At 58.5% G+C, this 18360-nt stretch overlaps 1 protein-coding gene across 4 annotated transcripts in view; it reads left to right on the top strand.

Moving 5' to 3' along the window:
• LOC116956121 (uncharacterized) overlaps positions 1-18360 on the top strand; it is a 52926-nt gene that overhangs the window by 27422 nt on the left and 7144 nt on the right. For 2 of the 4 annotated variants that reach the window (XM_032977580.2, XM_076054010.1), the window contains exons 4-6: positions 5195-5392; positions 6858-6908; positions 10069-10191. In XM_032977580.2, coding sequence (XP_032833471.2) covers positions 5195-5392; positions 6858-6908; positions 10069-10191 — 372 coding nt within the window. Of the gene's footprint in view, positions 1-5194; positions 5393-6857; positions 6938-10068; positions 10192-18360 lie in introns of all 4 variants that reach the window. The other 2 variants (XM_032977581.2, XM_076054011.1) reach the window with 2 other exon arrangements.

Genomic DNA, 18360 nt, shown 5'->3' with positions numbered 1-18360 from the left:
TCAATAATACCGAACCAGTTCCTGCCTGCCGCTGCCTGAGGTGTCAGCAGCCGCGCTGCACAGCGCTCCGATCTGCTATCAGGAAGCTGCGCGTGTTGATCCGCACGATGCCCGACGTTTCACTCCCCCCCACCCCTCCCTCCGTGGAATGATGATGGGATCGTGGCGCCGCGGGACCGTAGGGGACTTGCGAGGGCATGGGGTGACCTCCATCCAGCGGTGGATGGACAATGGCTGATGACGACGATTAATTTGGAGCGAGAGATAGAGAGGCGCATGCGACGCCGTGTGTGAGTGACGGCGCGTCAAAATGCCAACCCCACCCCCACCACGCGCTCCTCGCCTAGGTGTGGCGACGCTATGGTGTCATCGAGCAGTCTCATCGCAGATGTTGTTGGGGTTGGGCAGGGTCCCCCCCCACATTGCGCCCCTCTTGGGGGGGTGGGAGAGGCCAAAATTGCCCCCCCCCCAGCCCACCACCCACCCGTCCACCTTGCTCACTCCGCCACCCCCAGCAACCCCCCCGTCTCTTTCAAGTTGGCTCGAATCTTCTTTGCATAAGTGGAGAAATTTACCATTTCCATATATATAAAAACATTTAAATACAAACACCTTGTGGATATTTAAAGATTAAATAGGATTGTGGCTTCTTCTTAAAGCTGTTTGGAGCTGAGGGGTGCATTAGTCTTGACGGAGCTGCCGATCCCGTTAACCCCTCGTGTGCCGAGCGCGGGGCCGGGTACCGGGGGGCTGCTGTGCGGTGCCATGCCGGTCCAGTGGTAGCCGCGCCGAACAGTGGTTCCACCGTGGCGCCGTCTCTGTCAGTAGCGCTCTCCGCATCTCCTTCTTCTGGTCCCTGGAGACGTTGGGGACTGTTCTTGCCATTGTTGGGGGCCGTTGGGGCCTTTGGGGTGGTTGGGCGCCGTTGGGGAAGTTGGGGGCCGTTGTGGCCGTTGGGGCCGTTGTGGCCGTTGACGCCGTTGGGGCAGTTGAGCCGTTGGGGCTGTTAGGGGCCGTTGAGGGCCGTTCGGGACCATTGGGAGCTTTTGGAGACTGTTGGGGACAGTTGGGGTCATTGGGGGCTATTTGGGACCATTTCTTTGACCAATATGCCCTCCTTTCTAAATATAAAGCCTGAGAGCTTCACAAAGGTTTGTGAGAGTCTTGGACACGATTAGCCCCCTGTGTGTCCGTCCACAGGTCCTGCCTGATGAACCGCTGCCGGTGAACTGCCAGATCTTTATAGGCAAGGGCCTTCTCTGTGAGATTCAATATATTCATCACTGGAAAAACACTTTGTCCACCGGGTTAAAGATATTACTCAAACGTAACTTAAAAAGTGTAAATGAAACGGAATCAAGAACGTTGTTCAACTCTCCCGAATCACCCCCCCCCCCCCGCCTCCTGTGTCGAACCAGCAGTATAAGCAGTTTAAGTGGGTCCAGCAAAGTTAGACCAAGATGTCTTGGCAAGCGTGGAAGAGTAGACCAAATACCCTGCTGCAGACCCCCGTCTAGCGGGGGGGGGGCCCTTCTGTCAGTTGGTCAGCATGTCGTGTGCGGTGGGGTAAAGTGCGCGCGTGCTCACACCACCTCTTCCGAGATGCCTTCGCCAGCGTGGAAGAGTAGGCCAGAAATGCCACTCTCGAAGAGTGGCGACTCTCCACTCATTTTCAGAGGGAGGGCCACTTTCGCCGATAAGACATGATCAGTGTGAGGGCCGCCACACATCTGAAACCATTGAGGATTGACAGCAGCACGATGATGGCGGCGGGGGGCGGGGGGGGGGCGGGTTGTTTTCACATTTGCGTATTGTTGGGTGGGCAGCACGTCAGAGGCCTCACTAAAGGCCACCAGGGACCGCCAGTGGCCCGCGGGCCTTGCAATTCAGAACACTGCTCCAGAGCTTCCCTCTGGTTTGCGGCGGCCCCTTTCCACCTTGAGCCGGCAAGCTACTGCAGGGGCTGCGCCTGTTACCTCCGGACGAAGCGGTGGCCTCCGGGGAGGAGAGCGGAGGCGCGGGACGTCGGCGAGGCAGCGCCGGCCGCCGCGCCAATGACGGGGTTAAACGGGCGTCCCCGCGATTTATTTATATTTTTTTATTATTTGCGAGCAATTGTATTTTTATTGCGGGGCGGCGGTGCGGGTGGGGGTGGAGGGTGGTGGAGTGGCGGAGGGGCGGCCGGAGGGGCGCGATATTAGCATTTGTCACCAGCCCAAGCTGGCGAGCTTCACGGGGCGAGAGACGCGGCTGTCACGACGAGCTGCCGTTTCTCGCCCTCTCGCTCCGCCACTTCCGCATTAATATTTATGCTCCCGCTAAATTGTCATCTCTGTCTCCCCCCCCCCCCCACCCCCTCCCCTAAGGGTTCCCCCGATTGAAATCAAACGCTTCTGGGCTTTTAAATATATGAGAAAAATAGGGGGGGGGGGCGGGTTGGGGGTGGGCAGATGGGGGTGGGCAGCGGGTGGGTGGGGAAAAAGAGATTGACTGGGGAAGAAGTGGCGCGGCGAAGTGTTCTTAACCCTTTGTGCGTGGTGCCCCAGCCGCTGGCGCCAGGGTCACGCTGCCCCCACACCCCCCATGCTCCCCCCCCCCCCACCGCCCCTTCTTGTCCGGTGTCTTGAGCTCCTTTCGTCATGGCACGGCCGCCCTCGCGGATTTCAGAAGCGTGTGGCTTGTTTAAAAATATATATATATAAATTCCCGTTCGTCTGTCTTTTTGGCACCGGACTTGGTGCTGTGGTGGCGGCGGCACGGGAAGCGGTTAAGGGTTGTCAACATTTAAATGTCACTCATCCCGCGGCGGTTAGCGCACCGGGCCTCCTGTCCCGGCAGCCGCTTAACCCTTCGCCACGCCACGTCCAGTACACCTCTCGCGATAGCTGTGGACGCTTGTGACCCGCTGCCACCCAGGCCGGTTCTACCAGCGACCTGGAAATTTCGTTTCCGGCGTTTCGCTTCATGTGCGGGGAGTCTCTTCGGATCGCCGTGCCAATATACGCCGTGCGGCAGCTGGTCCCAGGCTAGGTGAAGGCGTGGCGGGCGCCACGGGGTTAACTCGTCGCGCAGCGTCATTTTGAGCCTCCCTTTCCGCGCGTGCCACTCGCTGTGCGCCGGGGTTTGAAGTCATTACCTCCGCACGGGCAGCCGGGTGGGCGGAAAGCGGTAGCAGCGTGGGAGCAGCGTGGGTGCAAGCGTTGGGAGCAGGAGGAAGAGAGAGCCATATGCCGGCGGCTTTTAAACCCGATGAGGGCTTAATTCCAAACTCGTTTTTTTTTCGCCAGTCGCTGGTAATGGCCACTGCAGCCATAGCGAGATGCATACTGGATGGCGTGCCGGTTGCCGAAATACTTCCTGGATCGTGTCCTGATGATGCTTGACGCAGTCTCAAGCGAAACGTCACGTGTCTAATGCGTAATTTCTGGTGTGAGAATGGCTCGTCCACTCGCCGCCGAGTGAGCTGAACTGATATGAATTGGCTTGTCGGGTGGTGGGGGGTTCTTTAACGACATGGGTTTCGCCAGATTATCACGTCGTGGCCTCGCACAAAAATCAATAACGAAATTAATTCCTGTGTTTATTATTTCAGAGATCAATTTAACACGTAGGCTTTCGCGACCAATTTTATCCATAATAGAGGCTTACGGGTTAGATCGCCACACGGCCAATCAGTAAGGGATTTGTCACGTAAACGAAACGCCAAATAGTTCACTCCTTCGCTCTTCAACACGCCGGTGGGCTGAAGTAGTAACTATTTAGTTTTGTCTGGAAATAAGATTTTAAAGATGTGACGATGTTCTACAAATAGGACGATACTATTACCGTGGATCATATATTGTACGATGTAGTGTTCCCACATTGCGGCGACCATAAGTTACATGCTATATTGTTATTATCTTACGGAGCGTGTTTACCTTGGAAAGTCTCAATGAGCCTCAAGACTCCTTTTTTCAAGAGGGTCCTTCTAAATGTCCTGAGTAAGGGGAGAAATGTGGCAATGTGTCACCTCAATGGACTCATTTGCAGTGCATTTTTCAGCATTGGGAAGTTTTTGGCCAATACCCATATGTAATAATAATTCAAGTTTATAAAGCGCCCTTAAACAATCGTTCTCTGGGTGCTTGCTACGGGAGACACCCTCTCACGCATTCACACTCTCAATCACGCACTCTCAATCACGCACTCACACTCTGGCAGAACAGGGGGAGAACGTACACACTCCCAACACGCAGAAAAGCCTCCTCCCCCCCCCTCCCGAATCGGGATTTGAACGCAGCATCCCTTCCCGCCGTGAGGCCACACGAGCGTTAGCACCGCACGCACCGCCACTTTGTAAATTGACTTCACGGTTGTTGTTGTTGTTGTTGTACTGTACTGCGCGAGCATTAATTATATCGAGCCCCCCCCTACCCCCCCCCCTGCCGGGTTGGGAACGGCGTGGACGAACACGTGGGATCGGTTCATCCGTCCGCACGTCGTCCGTAATCCCGCGCGATGACGTCCGCTCCCTCAATTAAATTACCCCGGCTCGATATGTGGCCCCCCCTCCTCCCCTTCTGTTCCCTACCCCCCACTGCTGGGGCTGTCTCTCTCTCACCGGCGTAATCCGTCACTAGCGGTGTCGCCTGCAGGTCCCCCCCCCACGGAACCCCGGTTCCGTGCTCTCCCTCTAATTTGTCTGATTGAAGAAAATTCATCATCTGCTGCTGCTGCTGTTGAGTTGGCAGCGGTGCGCAAAGCACAGGCAGTAACAACAGAACAACCCCTACACACGATCCCGCGCCGGTGGTAACACTGCGGCCTGAGGCCGAAAAAGTCTCCACCGGACAGGTGACGTTTTGAGCAATGTGCAGAGAGTTAAGGGTCACTCTGCCCTCTCTGGCCTCTCTGTCCACTGTCTAAGCGTCGCCTGTTTCACAACCGTTTCTTGTCGAGGCCGCACAGATGCGGCGGTGTCATTGACGCGCGACGCGTCGGGTTGTTTTGTCGATTCAATCAAAGAGCGGTCGGCCGTGCTGCTCGGGTCCCCCGTTGTAGCGCGGGAGTTGAAATCGTTCGGTGAATGGATTTGGGGTTTCCCGGCAGGGCAACGGTCGCTGTGCACGGCGGTGTGGTTGTCGTGGTTGATGCTGCGGTGTTTGCTAACTATGTGGAATGTGCGTTGTGTGTGTTATTGGGGTTCGTGTTGCAGTGTGAGCAGGAGGCTCCGGCAGATTGTCGTGACGCTGACCCCGAGGCCTCGTTGTCGCCGTCGTCCGACGGTGGCAGGGTGGAGGGTGGGGGAGGGGAGGATGCGTGGGCCCCCCCGATTGGGGGGCATGAGCTGGTGTCTGCGAGCAGCGAGACGATCTCTGAGCAGAGTGAGCAGCTCCAGTCCATGTGCTCTAGGGTGAGTGCTCGCGTTTGTTCGCTCATCTCAATCGGTCATTCACACTCACTCTGTGGCTCACTCGCTCGCTCGTGCGTTCACTCCCTCATTCACCCACTCGCTCAGTAATTAAATCTCTTGCTCGCTCATTATTTGACTCGGTTACGCAGTTATTTACTCATTTGCTCACTCGTTCATTCTCTCACTCATTCACTTGCCCGCTCACTCTTTCGATCACTCACTCGATCGGTCACTCAGTGTCTCATTCACTTCGCTCGCACGTTTGGTCATTCACTCGCTCGCCCACTCGCTTGTTCCGTCACTCACCCACCCACTCACTTGCTCAAACACACACGTGCGGTTCCTCTCGCTCCGCGTGTCCATCACAGCCCAGCTCACGCCACATGGAGCCATTCAGAATCAGAATCTTTATCTCGACTGGAGGAATCCGACGAGCTACAAAGCTCTTTTTCACAAACGTCCAGTATGGGCGGGTCATCAATTGACATCTGGACCCAAATTATGGCCCGCACAGTGGCTGCCTCTGGTTTCTCCAGCAAGCCCAGGGACCGGAGATTCTAAAGGTGTTGTGACGCGTTGGCAGCGCCCACCAGTGCGCAGCGCCCCCACCGCCCCCCCCCCCCCCGGGTCTCCACACGCCCCCCTCTCGCCCCCCACGTCGTCGTAAATAACGTCGGGACCACGATCGCTGCTGCTGCTGCCGCCGCCGCCGCCGCCGCTAGTGCTGCTCACGCGTAACGATTATCAGACAGCGGGGGCCCGCCGCGTTCCCCGCTCGTTAGATAACGCGACAAATGAAGACAAACTGGGTGCAGACAAACGGCGCGGGAGGGGAGCGACGGCGCTCGCCAGATAAAACCCGGGCGCTGTCGATGTCACCGGCGGCGGCGGCGGCCTGGCGCGCGAGACGCGATGCAGTGCTCGCTCGCTCGCTCGGCGTGACCCGGCGCCGACGCCGGCCTCGCTCGCTCCGGAAATTGCTCCCGAGAAACCCGACGAGAGAGATTCCGCGCGGGGCTTAGCGCCGCCTTTTTTTTTTAATCTCTGCCCATTATCTCCGGCGGCGGCGGCGGCGGCCGCTGAGATAGCGTGGCCGAGACGCACCGCTCCGCGGCACGGAATTGGCCGGGCTCTGCTGAGACTCGGTACCCCCCCGGGAGAGGTGTTCATCCGCTACCTCGGAGGCTGTGCCTTCCCCCCCAACCCCGTGCCCCACACCACTCGCGTTGGTGGCTATAGCCGAGTGGTGTGGCGTCGGTGAGCGAGGTGCCTAGAGTTAACGTAATTATGATCTACACCCTTTGCTTATCCGACAAAGCATCGTTGAGTCTCTTGTTGCGAGGGCCCTGCATTGGGGTGGCCGAACTCCGCGTTGTCGTTTTGTCCGCACGCGCGTCGCGTGTGTAATCGGACTCGAGCCAGACTCGCGGTGACCTCTGACCCCGCCCCCACGCGTGCGTTTCAGGCCGAGACGGAGCAAGAGGATGTGGGGAGCGTCACCGCGTCGTCCGTGACGGTGAGAACCGGGCGCCAGCTCCCACTCAGGTCCCGCCCCATGCCGACTCCCCCTCTCACTGCCGCCTCACTCCCATCTCACGCCACTCGAGAGCCCAGCGCGCTCGCCTCTACACGCGCGCACACAGACACCTGCAAAGCCGACGATCCCTCTCCGTCGCCTACATAGACTGTAGGGTCAAGTTGCGATGTTTACGCGCCGCATCCGGTATTCTATTGAGGCTTAGTCGACCTAGGGGAGGCTCAGGACTGGTTCAGATAATCGTCACCGGTGTCATCCGTGAGCGGGAATCAAAATCGGGGTTGTCGTAGCGCAGCGCGATGACCGCTGCCCACACAGAATGTGTGCACACGCGCTGCTGTTGATACAGGTAGACCGATTGCCTAGCCGCTGGTGGCTGGAGGCAGCTCATTCACCCTGAGCTGGGCGAGAGGCTCGGCTCGCGCCAGGCTGAGGGGAGAATGGGGGCGGCCGTTCTGGGCGGGCGGGCGGGCAGGCGGAGGGGCGCACGCGATCGCGGGCGACGCTGACGACACCGACGGATGGGCCCGCGTCTTCGGCGCCCGCGACGTCAGAAGCAGCGATCTCTCACTGACAATGCGAGGACCCGGCAAGCTGCCCCGACGATTGATCCCTCCCTCCCTCCCTCCCTGCTCGCCCCCCCCGGGCTCGCGAGGGGCTTGCAGCCCGCGCTGCGGCATGCACCGCCGGGCAACGACGGGCGAACCGTTCGGTGCCTGGCATCCAAAACGCAAACTCAAAACAGAGTTCAGCTCGGTCGGGTGATGAACGACCCCGTGATTCTCCGCCGGGCGTCTGGTTTCGTCGGCCTCCTCGTGAGGGCTAGGGGGAGGGGATCTGGCTTTTGGTGGGTCGGGGGGGGTGGTCCCGAGCTGACTGCTCGTGAGCACGGTACCTCCGCGGTTGACGGGAAGGCTTGCGCCGGACCAACATGATATACGCCGCGGGTCCCGCTGTACCAATTGGTCCCGCATCCATGGGATTTGATCGTCACTATTTGTGGTCACCATTTGGGGTCAAGAACGACGCGCTGGGATGAACCGTGTCCGTGTCGAGAGGGAGACTTGAGTCACAACAGCTGTAGAGCACACGTATCGGTGTCTAAAGATCGAGGCGACACCGGAACGACGAGGTCCGGAACACCAAGCGATGCAGAAATACGTTCAGATGAGCACTGCGCCATTGGTGCTCATCTCCTGTTCACAGCCCCGCAGAGCCAGTGGCATACAATTCCATATTCCTATGGTGGGGAGCAAGTCTATCCATAGGACCACCACTGTTTACTTCACCACAAAGTGGTGCCTGTGGGCTCAGTCAACCCCACCAGTCAGGATTTGAAGTCACCGCGACCTTCTGTTTGATCGCTCGCTCAACCGCCGAACCACGCGGCCGGACTCTCGCGACCTCCGCAATCGAAGCATCGCTGCGGAGCCGCCCCTCCTCCTCCCCCACCCACCCCCCCCCTCCTCCCCCACACCCCCCAAGCTGCCCCCGCTCTCGCCGTGGGGGCGAAGCGGATCCTGACACGCGCCGTGCGACCCGGTGCTCCGTCGCTTTGAAGACGTCCCCCGCCCCGTGGCGTTCTCGCGTTGCTGCCCACGCCGGGCCTCCCTCCGTTGCCTCCTCCTCCTCCTCCGTAATTGGCCGAGCCCTGGGTGGCGGATGTCGGAGCGCCCGCCCGCTCCACGTTCCTCGTTTGCCGGCGCCGCGTTGCGATCGTTCCAGAGGCGAGTGCGGAGGGAGTGGGGGGGAGGGGGGGGGGGGGCGAGTGCGGCCCCCCACTTGGGGGTCCGCCCTCGCCCCCCCTCCGCGTCCGTGACCTTGAGGTGGAATGTTTGGCCCGAGGATTCGTGGCCCCGCGCGTCGCCCGCCACATGAAAGCCTCTCTCTCCCGTCCCCGCTCCGCCAGCTCACTCGCAAGCTATGCCGCCCACCCACCGCCGCCCCCCCCCCCCCCCCAACTCACCCGCCGCGTGATTGAGTCCGTGAGGCTGGATTCTTATTTTATTATTTTTATTACCAAGCTTTCGCCCAAGAAAAGCCTCACTGAGCCTCATGATTATTTTATTAAGACCCTTGCCGAGTTTTATTCGCGGTTGCGTTGCGATGTTGCCACGCGCGATCCCCGATTGAGTAATTTGCAGGTCGCTTTTTTTCTTCTCGTCTTAACATCGGGGACGTTGTTTTGGGCGATATCAGTTACGCGGTATGGGGTTGTTTTTAGCTATGGGGGAGGCAACCGGAGAACCCCGGAACAAACCCGCAATGCAGAACAAGGGGAAGCGCGTACAAGCCCCGCGCAGGGAACGTCGCCCGAGCGTTAACGTCGGCGCCACCACCCAAAGAAACCGAGACGAACCGCTCTCGCATCGTCGGCCTTCTTGGCGACGCGCCGGAAACGGTGGATCGCTCACGGTCTATGCAAATCGTGCGGAAATAGGGCCTGCCGACGCCGCGGCGTGCCGATGTCGCCGCTCGGCTCACCGAGAGAGCGGAACCGCGCACGTAGAACGAGAACCACAGGGACCGAGACGCGCAACGGGCAGCAGGACGCAAATGCGACCCTCCCCCCCCCGTCCGGTGATAGTTTTTAATGCGTCAGCTTCTAACGGAAGGTCACACACGGAGGGTTTCGCGGTCCACGTTGGCCTCGCCGTGCCGTCGCGGAGCGGTCATGGGCACGGCCGCCATCGTTGCAGCCGACATCTCCGTGAGTCGCCCCCCCCCCCCCAAACACAATGCTCTGTCTGCCGCTCGCTCTGCAGGCCGCGCAGATGAACGTTCAAATGTCGCTCTCGCACACTTGTCTCATTTCTGCCTTTTCTTCTTCTTCTTGTTCCTTTCCTCCTGCCCCCTTGTGCCGTTTGTTATTTTCTGTCTGTCTCACGCCCCGGCATCGACCCACCGTGCTCTCTCACCGCGCCCGCCAACGCCGCTATGACTCCCGCTCGTCGCTCCGTTCCTGCCGCACTTCCGCCGCCGCCGCCGCCTTTTCTTCTTCCTCGACCTTCCGCCGCCAATTCCCGGCCCTGCAATCGTTTCGACCTTCGAACCTCTGGCAATGACCCCGGCCGCACGACACCCCCTTGGCGACCCTCCCCACACCCCCCCCCCCCCCCCCCCGGACCCGTGACCTCAGTCCCTGTTTGTGCACATGCAGCTGGAGCCGCTGGAGAGGAAGTGGATGCGGGGGGCAGCCGTGGGGTGCGCCGACACGCTGAGGCAGCTGCTGGCGCAGGACCCGAGCCTCGCCTCGCACAGGGTGAGGGCGGTCACAGACGCAGACTCACTCGCTGACAGATGTGTGAACTTGCTCACTCACAGATGTGTGAACACACGAACTCACGGACACATGGACTCTCTCGTGCCGTTACTCTGGTGCAGAGATATCTTTACCGTAAGCTATAATTGCCAGATTGAGTCTCTCCCTGTCACTTCTACCAGTAATCCCCATTTGTAATGCACACCTGTAATCACTGTTTGTAATCTACACCTGTAGCCACGAAGACTAATTTGGTCGTATGAGTCATGCAGCGTGGATGGGGAGCGGCGCCCACGTGGATGGGGAGCGGCGCCCATCGGAGGTGTCGTTGGGATAGCCGCCCCTCGTGCACCGACCTTCTAGAGCCGTGCGTTGTGTGTGTGCGCATGTCCTTGTCGCTGTAGTGGTAGTGCTCTGCGCTACAAACCCGGCCATCTGAGTTCGATTCCTGCTCACGGCCAACATCAGTGACAATTATCTGAATCGGTACCTGGGCCTCCTCTAGGTCGACTCAGCCTCAAACGAGTACCTGGTGCAGTGTGTAAATATTGCCACTAGAAAGACAAAGGTGGCCGGGCGTGGTGCTGGCTACCCACCCCATCACGTGCCATGCTGGCCTTCATAGGTGCTCGCTAACAGCATTTGCCCCAACAGTCTGTTAAGGCTATACGGGGGATCTTTGTATTTTGTCTTGGTCTTTTTTTATGTCGCCGTAGTGTAGCGGGTAGTGTTCTGCGCTATGAACCCAGCGACCCGAATTCGATTCCCGCTCACGGCCAACATTAGTGACGATTATCTTCGGCCTCCCCTAGGTCAAATCAGCCTCAAATGAGTACCTGGTATAGCGTGTGAAACATCTCTACTCGGGAGACAAAGGCGGCCGGACACGGTGCTGGCCACATCTCACCCCCTCGTGTGTGGTCCCGGCCTTCGTAGGTGCTCGCTAACATCACTTGCCCCAACAGTCTGTTCAGGCTATTGTCTTTGTAACGTTGGCATATTAGGGGGCACAGGTGGTGCATCTGCCAGTCATCTCAGTCAGGCAACCCATGATACTTGGGTCTGTTCCTTGACCTGCCAGCGAGCCTTCGACACTTCACGTGCACAAAGCCTGGCACAAGCACCTTGGTGACGTCACCGCCACTTGGTACCGAATGGCGGGTGTTGTATCGCTATGCCGTATCAGTACTGTGTGTGTGTTGCTGTGTATTGGTCCTGTGTGTACACAGCTGTGTGTCCGTATCAGTGCTGTGGAATCGGCTCTTCTGTTGAAGGGTGGGTGGGCGTGTGCCTGTGTGATTGCGGGCGGGTGGGTGTGTGTACGTGTGGGTGGGTTCTGTGAGTCCTCGCCCGCGTGTTTACGTTCGGGGTGAGCGAGCGGGACACCCTTAGCACACAGGGGCGTGGGTCCCTCCCCACCGCCGCTCACGGCCTCTGCATCGGTGGTGGCAGCGCAGTGGCAACACTCGTGTGGTCTCGCAGAAGGAAGGGGCCCAGGTTCGATTCCCAACTAGGGCACCTTTCTGCGTGGAGTTTGTACGTTCTCCCCCTGTTCTGTTGTGTTAACTCCAGGTTCTCCGATTACCCTCCCATTGCTAACAAAAAAACCCCCCATAATATAACTGATATTGGGGCAAAACATCCCAATGCAGAAAAAAAAATCTGCCTGGCAATTAACTCAACCGGGATTGCATAGAGCGGCATTGCCCCCTACTGGCAGGAAAACGTGGCAGGATCCTCCTGGAAGAGTCTTTAGACCCAGGATTTGCTGGGTAATCAAAGGCGCACGCGCATGTAATACAGCGCTGTGGAGTCGCGAGGGGTTGGTGGATCACCGCACACATGTTGTAAAGCTCCCTTCCCGTGGGGGGGTCGAGGAAGGGCCATACCCTGGCTCAAGAAGCCGATGCATAAAAATGTGGAATCCGCCTGTTCCATCTGAACGAAACATCATGTCGTAGCCCCCTAGCGCGTGTGGCTTATCAGTTGGCAGAGATAAATTTGATTTAAAAAAAAGAGGACCACAGAGCCGGAGCATATGATTGGTTAGCGCCGGCTTGCCGCGTGGCTGCTGCCGCCTATCCCGGTCGCCCGAGGTTGCTCCTCGTGCCTCTCGACTCGTCCTCCCTGTGCGAGGAGCGATTCTGGCATGGTTGCGGCGGTGGAGGCTGCGTGGCAGTGTTACAAGTTTTAACGAGTGTGCTGTGTCCCGTCTGTGTTGGTCCGTTCCGTGGCCACATCACATGACCGTGTCCTACAGCTGCTCGCGCCGTTGCTGCTGCTGCTGCTGTTTATCAATGAACCCACGACAACAGGTGCAGGACGAACCCTGCGACCTTGACGAGAGACGGTGACCTTACTTTGAAGCTTGCTTTGGGCAACTGCCGTGGCTTTTCCCGCGTTAGTATCTCAGGGCGGCGGCAGCGGTGGTGGTCGTGGTGGCTTTGGTTTTTTCCTGAGAGAAAAGCACTGAGAGTGAGGGGGAGGAGATGGGTGGGGGAGAGAGAAAAGCGGCAGCAGTGTGCCTTGCTGGGAGCAGAAGATTATCTGCAAAAACAAATATTCGTAATCGCAATCGCTTCACGGCCAAGAGCAAATATTACTCATTGTTTCGCGAAAGAGCCAGGGGGCGTCGAGGAGCAACGGCATGGCAGAGGTCGGGATTGGAGGAGGATGGGATGAGAAGAGAGACGAGGGAAAGGGGGGGGGGGGAGGACGAGAGAAGAATTGAGAGATGAGGGGAGAAGTGAAAGGGAAGGGGAGAGGGGAAAAGTGAGAGGCGAGGGGAGAAGTGAGAGGCGAGGGGAGAGGTGAGCAGAGAGGCGAGGGGAGAAGCGAGGGGAGAGGCGAGGGGAGAGGTGAGAAGCGAGGGGAGAGGCGAGGGCAGAGGCGAGGGGAGAGGGTGGCGAGGCGATGAGCGGAGAGGCGCGAGGACGGCTCCGCTTCTTTAAGCGAGCCCTCTTTGTGGAGGTGGGCAGATGAAAGGGGGAGAGGCGTGCGTGCGGCGGTGCGCCGCGTCCCGTTTGAAGTCGGCGGTGTAAGTTTAAAGGGGGGCGGGGGGGGGAGGGTGGAGGCTTTGCTCGTTTTTGAAGTCTCTGGGCGTTTGGTGGCCGAGTGGGGTCGGTTTGCAGAGGGAGGTGCAGATGTGTGGCGGCGGCGCTTGTGTGAGTGAATACGCGTGCGTGTGTACGTGTGCGCGCGCGCGTGTGCGTGTGTGTGTGTCCGTGCTCGCGCGCGAGTGGGGAGTGGCGTTGTTTGTTGTTAGCGTGCTGCGCTACGAACCCGGCGACCCGACTTTCATTCCTCCTTACGGCCACCAACACCGGTGATGATTAATCTGAACTGGTCCTGGGCCTCCTCGAGGTCGACTTAGCCGCAAATGAGCACCTGGTATGTCGTAACCCTCCACCACCCGACACCATTCTGGCGAATTGCCCGTTGATGCTGGATGTAATCACCAGCGAAACGTCGTACTCAAACTGTAAATGTTGCGGATTCACTCTTCAACACAACGGTGGGCTAAAGTAGTGAACTATTTGTCTTTTGTCAACGTGACACTTTTTTGCTGATTGGCCGTGTCGGGTGGTGGAGGGTTACGACACATTTATAAATAAGGCGATCTAACCCAAAAACCTTTATTATGAAGAGCACCTGGTAGATCGTGTTAAACATCGCCACTGGGGAGATGAAGATGGCCAGGCATAGTGCTGGCCACCCACCCCCTCGTTTGCCGTGCCTGCATTCATAGGTGCTACTCGTTAACAGCACTTGCACCAACAGTCTGTTAAGGCTACACGGGGGATCTTTGTGTGCGTGCGTGTGCACGTGTGTGTGTGTGTGTCCGTGTGTTTCCTGTATCACTGACCCGCTTTGTGCCGATGTCATGACTCCATGACGCCTACGAACACGCCGGCAAACACAACACTGCTGTTTCAAACGATTGTGCCAAGTGGCCGCGCGCTGCTCCCTCACACACTGCCTGACACGCTGCCTCCTCTCGCGCTGCCCTCTCTCGCGCTGCCCTCTCCCGCGCTGCCCCCTCCCGCGCTACCCCCCTCGCGCTCCCCTCATCACGGTGGTGAGTGCGAGTATATGGTGAGTGTCTGGTGAGTGGTGGAATGTCGTGGGTGCGAGTACCTCGTATTAGGTGAATGGTGAGCATCTGGCGATTGTGAGTAGCTGGCGAGTGTCCGATGGGTAATCTTCCGGCTAAATGATTGAAGTTTATCGGTGGAAGGGAGCTCCTCTAGCGGAGGACGCCCTGCCCTCTAGCACTCCTCCATCTCTCCGCCACATCGCTGGTCTCCTTGTCAGCCCCCCCCCACTCCGCACATCCATCACTCCGATTCCCGCTCGATCACAGCCACTCGTCCGTTATGTAACTGACGTGGATGTGTGGATGTTCCGCGGTGTCCCCTCTTATCTTTTCTTTAGAACTGCTTTTTGTATGTTAGTTTGATGTCCTTCCCCTGAACCTCTGATTAGCACGGTTGGTTATGTAAGGCGTGTGAAAAGTTCAACATACATGATGATCTGATGATCATGATGATGGTGGTGGTGATGATGCGCTTTATTTACCAATGAGAGTCCTAAAGCTCTTTTTCAGGAGGGTCCTGTATTGTTTTCATTACTTTTACGTTTTTATCTTACCAGGTAAAGGCCCACTGAGCTATACAGCTCTTTTTCAGAAGTGACCTGGCGACAAATGATCGCTCAACGAAGTGGCTTATCTTGTGGAAATATGCAACAGCCAAATACTCTAACCGCGTGATTCTAAATGTCGAGGGAAAAACCAGAGGACCCGGAGAAAAATCTACGTGACCGCGGGGAGAGACACGCCAACTCCGTGGTATCATCGCTCTCGAAGAGCGAGAACAGCAGGGCGTGGTGCTGGCCATCTACCCCTTTCGTGTGCCGTGCCGGCCTTCGTAGGTGCTACTCGCTGACAGCACTTGCCCCAACAGTCTGTGTGGGCAAAGGGGTGGGGGGGGGGGGGAAGGGGAATCTACATCTTGGTGTGCGGCCGAGAGTACGAAAGGGTGGCGGCAGTGGCGACAGTGCAGAAGGCCGCGGGAGAAAGCACCTCACGCTCGTCACAACCTTCACGGCGCGGAACGGATCGCGCGCAAGAAGGGGTGGGACGGGGGGATGGTGGCGGCGGAGTGTGGGGGTGGGGGGGGGGGCGGCAGTGTGGGGGATGGAGAAGGGGGTTCGCCCCGGATTCTCTCGCCCTCGATCGCTCGCCCTGTCGTCAAAACCCGGCTCGAGAAATAAAGAAAAACTAATAATCTGAAAGCAGTTTGCTGTCGGCCTTATCTGTACCCGGCCAAATTACTCTCGCCGCATTTCCCCGTTACAACTTCACTCGCCCCTTAAATCCAATCGCGCCTTATCTGCCGCACGGCAGGCTTATCGGCGGTGGCGGGCCGCTGTAAGTAATACGGCCGCCCCCGGGCGGGCAGGCGGGCGGGCGTTTGCGCGCTCCGTGGCGAGACGAACGGCCGCCCCGTCCCGTGCCCCTCATTGAGGAGGCAGCGGCGCGGCACGGCGCCTGTTAATCGTCCCTGGTCCGCGCCTCCTCTCCCCTCGAGTTGTCCGCGTTATTTTTTCCTCTGCGTGCGAGCGTGCGGGGGAGCATGCGGGCGAGCGTCTGCGAGCAGCCACTGACGTTTTATTAGCTGGTAACTCGCGAGCGAGCGAGCGAGCGAGTGAGAGGGCGGACGAGGAAGGGGGTGGTGGTGGTGACGTGATGATGGGTGATCCTGGAATGAGTTGTGGGCAGTGATGGGCAATGCTGGGATGAACACGCGGGGGGATGGTGACTTCTGGGATGAACGTGGAGAGCGTTGCGTGCGGAGAGACGGGGCGACGCGTAGGGATGAGCAGGCAGGGGATGGGTGTCCTGTTGGACGAGCGAGCCGGTTGATGAATAATGCTTGCCTCGTGGCAGGCACGATATTGACCGAGTCTCTGGCATCGTCCCGTATCACCCCAGCAAACCACTACTTATTCTGAATGTTCTGCTTGTTCACCTGGGAATGCCTCACCTAGTCTCAGGACTCTTTTTTCAGGAGGGCCATGCCGAGTTTTTTTGGCAGGAGTAGGGGGAGTGGTGACGTGGGCGCTCTGTGTGTGTGTGTGTGACCCGAAATGTAAAAAGAAAACTGCTCTCGGACGTTGTTTGGCCAATACCAGTTTCCCTGTATGGGTTATTTTTTAAGCTGTGCGAGCAAACTGGAGAACAACGGAGGACACCCATGCAGAACAGCGGGGGGAGAACGTACGGGTCGACGGTCAAAACCCGGGGCGCCAACTCAGTAAATATATCCAGGTGCAATTTTTTTACATTGCCACGTTTTGGCCAACACCAAGGAATTACACCGCGCGTGCTTTTGTTGGCGAGGTTGAACCCTTGACTGCAACGCGCTCTGAACCACAACAATCACCGCCGTCACCGCAGAGCGCGGTATTGTCGCGATGGGGCCTAGGGATACAAGTGCTCATCCAGCCGCGTGAATTTCCGCCAACACCGCAGCAGCAGCAGCAGCACCAGCAGCTGTGATTGCGGCTCCCTGCCTGCCGAGATACTAGCCGTGAGAGTCGGGGTCCCATGCCGGGAGCTCGACCAAAAACTCCCTGCCGAGATCACCGAGCGCCAGCGGTGCCGCGCTCGCATGCAGCGACGTTGTTCAGGAGCTCGATGTCAACGTCGAGTTGCTGCTGCTGGCCTCAACGCGGAGAGCTTCAGGAAAGAGAGAGAGTTTGTGTCGTTATGCTGTACTTCTATCGTTGAAGTAGTGCAGAATTGAGCAGTTTGCTTTATGGCCCATAGAACAGGTGAGAGTCTGAACGGGTGAGGGTCTGAAAGGGTGAGGTCCTGAACGGGTGAGAGTCTGAACTGTTGAGGGCCACCGGGTTATTGCGCTGCTCGTGAACCCATGACTTCCTCTCTGCACTCCCCCCGGTCCCCCTTGCGACCTGCTCCCCTCCCCACCGCCACTCACGCACTCAGGTGCTGCTCTTGAGCAGCGGGTGGTCGCGCACCGCAGACAGCGGGAAGCGAGCGGCACCCCCCCTCCCCTGTTAATTAGCAAACTAATTACCGCCTGCTGACATTCCATTACCGCCGTGATTGATTGTGGCAGAGAGGAGCTCCCGTCACTGGGGTGCTGCTGTTTGTGTGTGCATGTGCAAGTGTTGCTGCGTACGTGTGTGTGTTTGTGCGTGCGTGTGTTAGTGAGGAGCGGCTGTGCAGTGGGTTAGCGCGCTGCGCTACGAACCCGGCGACCCGAGTTCGATTCCCGCTCACGGTCAACTCCAGTGACAATTATCTGAACCAGTCCTAGGCCGACTCAGCCTCGAATGAACACCTGTTGCAAAGTGTAAAACATCGCCGCTAGGGAGACAAAGGTGGCCGGGCGTGGTGTTGGCCACCCACCCCCTCGTATGCCATGCCAGGCTTCATAGGTGCTTGCTAACAGCACTTGCCCCAACAGTGTGTAAAGGCTAAATGGGCGATCTCTCTCTTTGCGTGTGCGTTTTTTTTTGTTCTTTTCTCCGTGGTTTTGTGGTAATTTAATTAAAGGTGGAGGGGTCACCGGCAACTGGCACTCGTCCCGAGTCCCCCATTGGCCACTGTGGCGGCTGCGAGCATGCTGTGAGGGGAACAGCTCGGGCGAGTGCTGTTTGCGAGCACGTATGAAGCCCGGCATGGCACACGAAAAGGTTGGTGGCCAGCACCACGCCTGGCCACCTTTGTCTCCCCCAGTGCTGATGTTTACGCACCGCCATAGCGGAGTCCCAGGACCGGTTCCGATATCCGTCACCGATGTTGGGCCGTGAGCGGGAACCGAACTCGGTTTCACCGGCTTCGTGGCGTGCAGTGCGCTAACCCACCGCCGCCCCCCCCCCCATCGTGTGCCACGCAATCCACGCCGGTTGTGCAGGTCGGGAGTGTGCGCACGTGGGCGTCGAAGCGCTCTCCTCTTGTTTATTTTCGTTGCCCGTTACTCGAGTTCTCAGCTCGGGTTTTCCCCTCCAGGAGCGGCAGCGCCGAGGCGGCAACGCGCGATCCGTTTACAAAAGACAGCCGCAACCGCGCGTGTTCAGTTGGGGTCACCGCCCCCCCCCCCCCCCCCCACTTCGGCACCCCCCCCCCACCCCGACACC

This window comes from Petromyzon marinus, chromosome 63, assembly GCF_048934315.1.
Source record: "Petromyzon marinus isolate PM22_M1 ecotype Great Lakes invasive population chromosome 63, UKy_Petmar_22M1.pri1.0, whole genome shotgun sequence".
NCBI lineage: Eukaryota > Metazoa > Chordata > Hyperoartia > Petromyzontiformes > Petromyzontidae > Petromyzon > Petromyzon marinus.
Note: the sequence above shows the minus strand (reverse complement) of the source record. Positions and strands in the feature narration are given on the sequence as shown.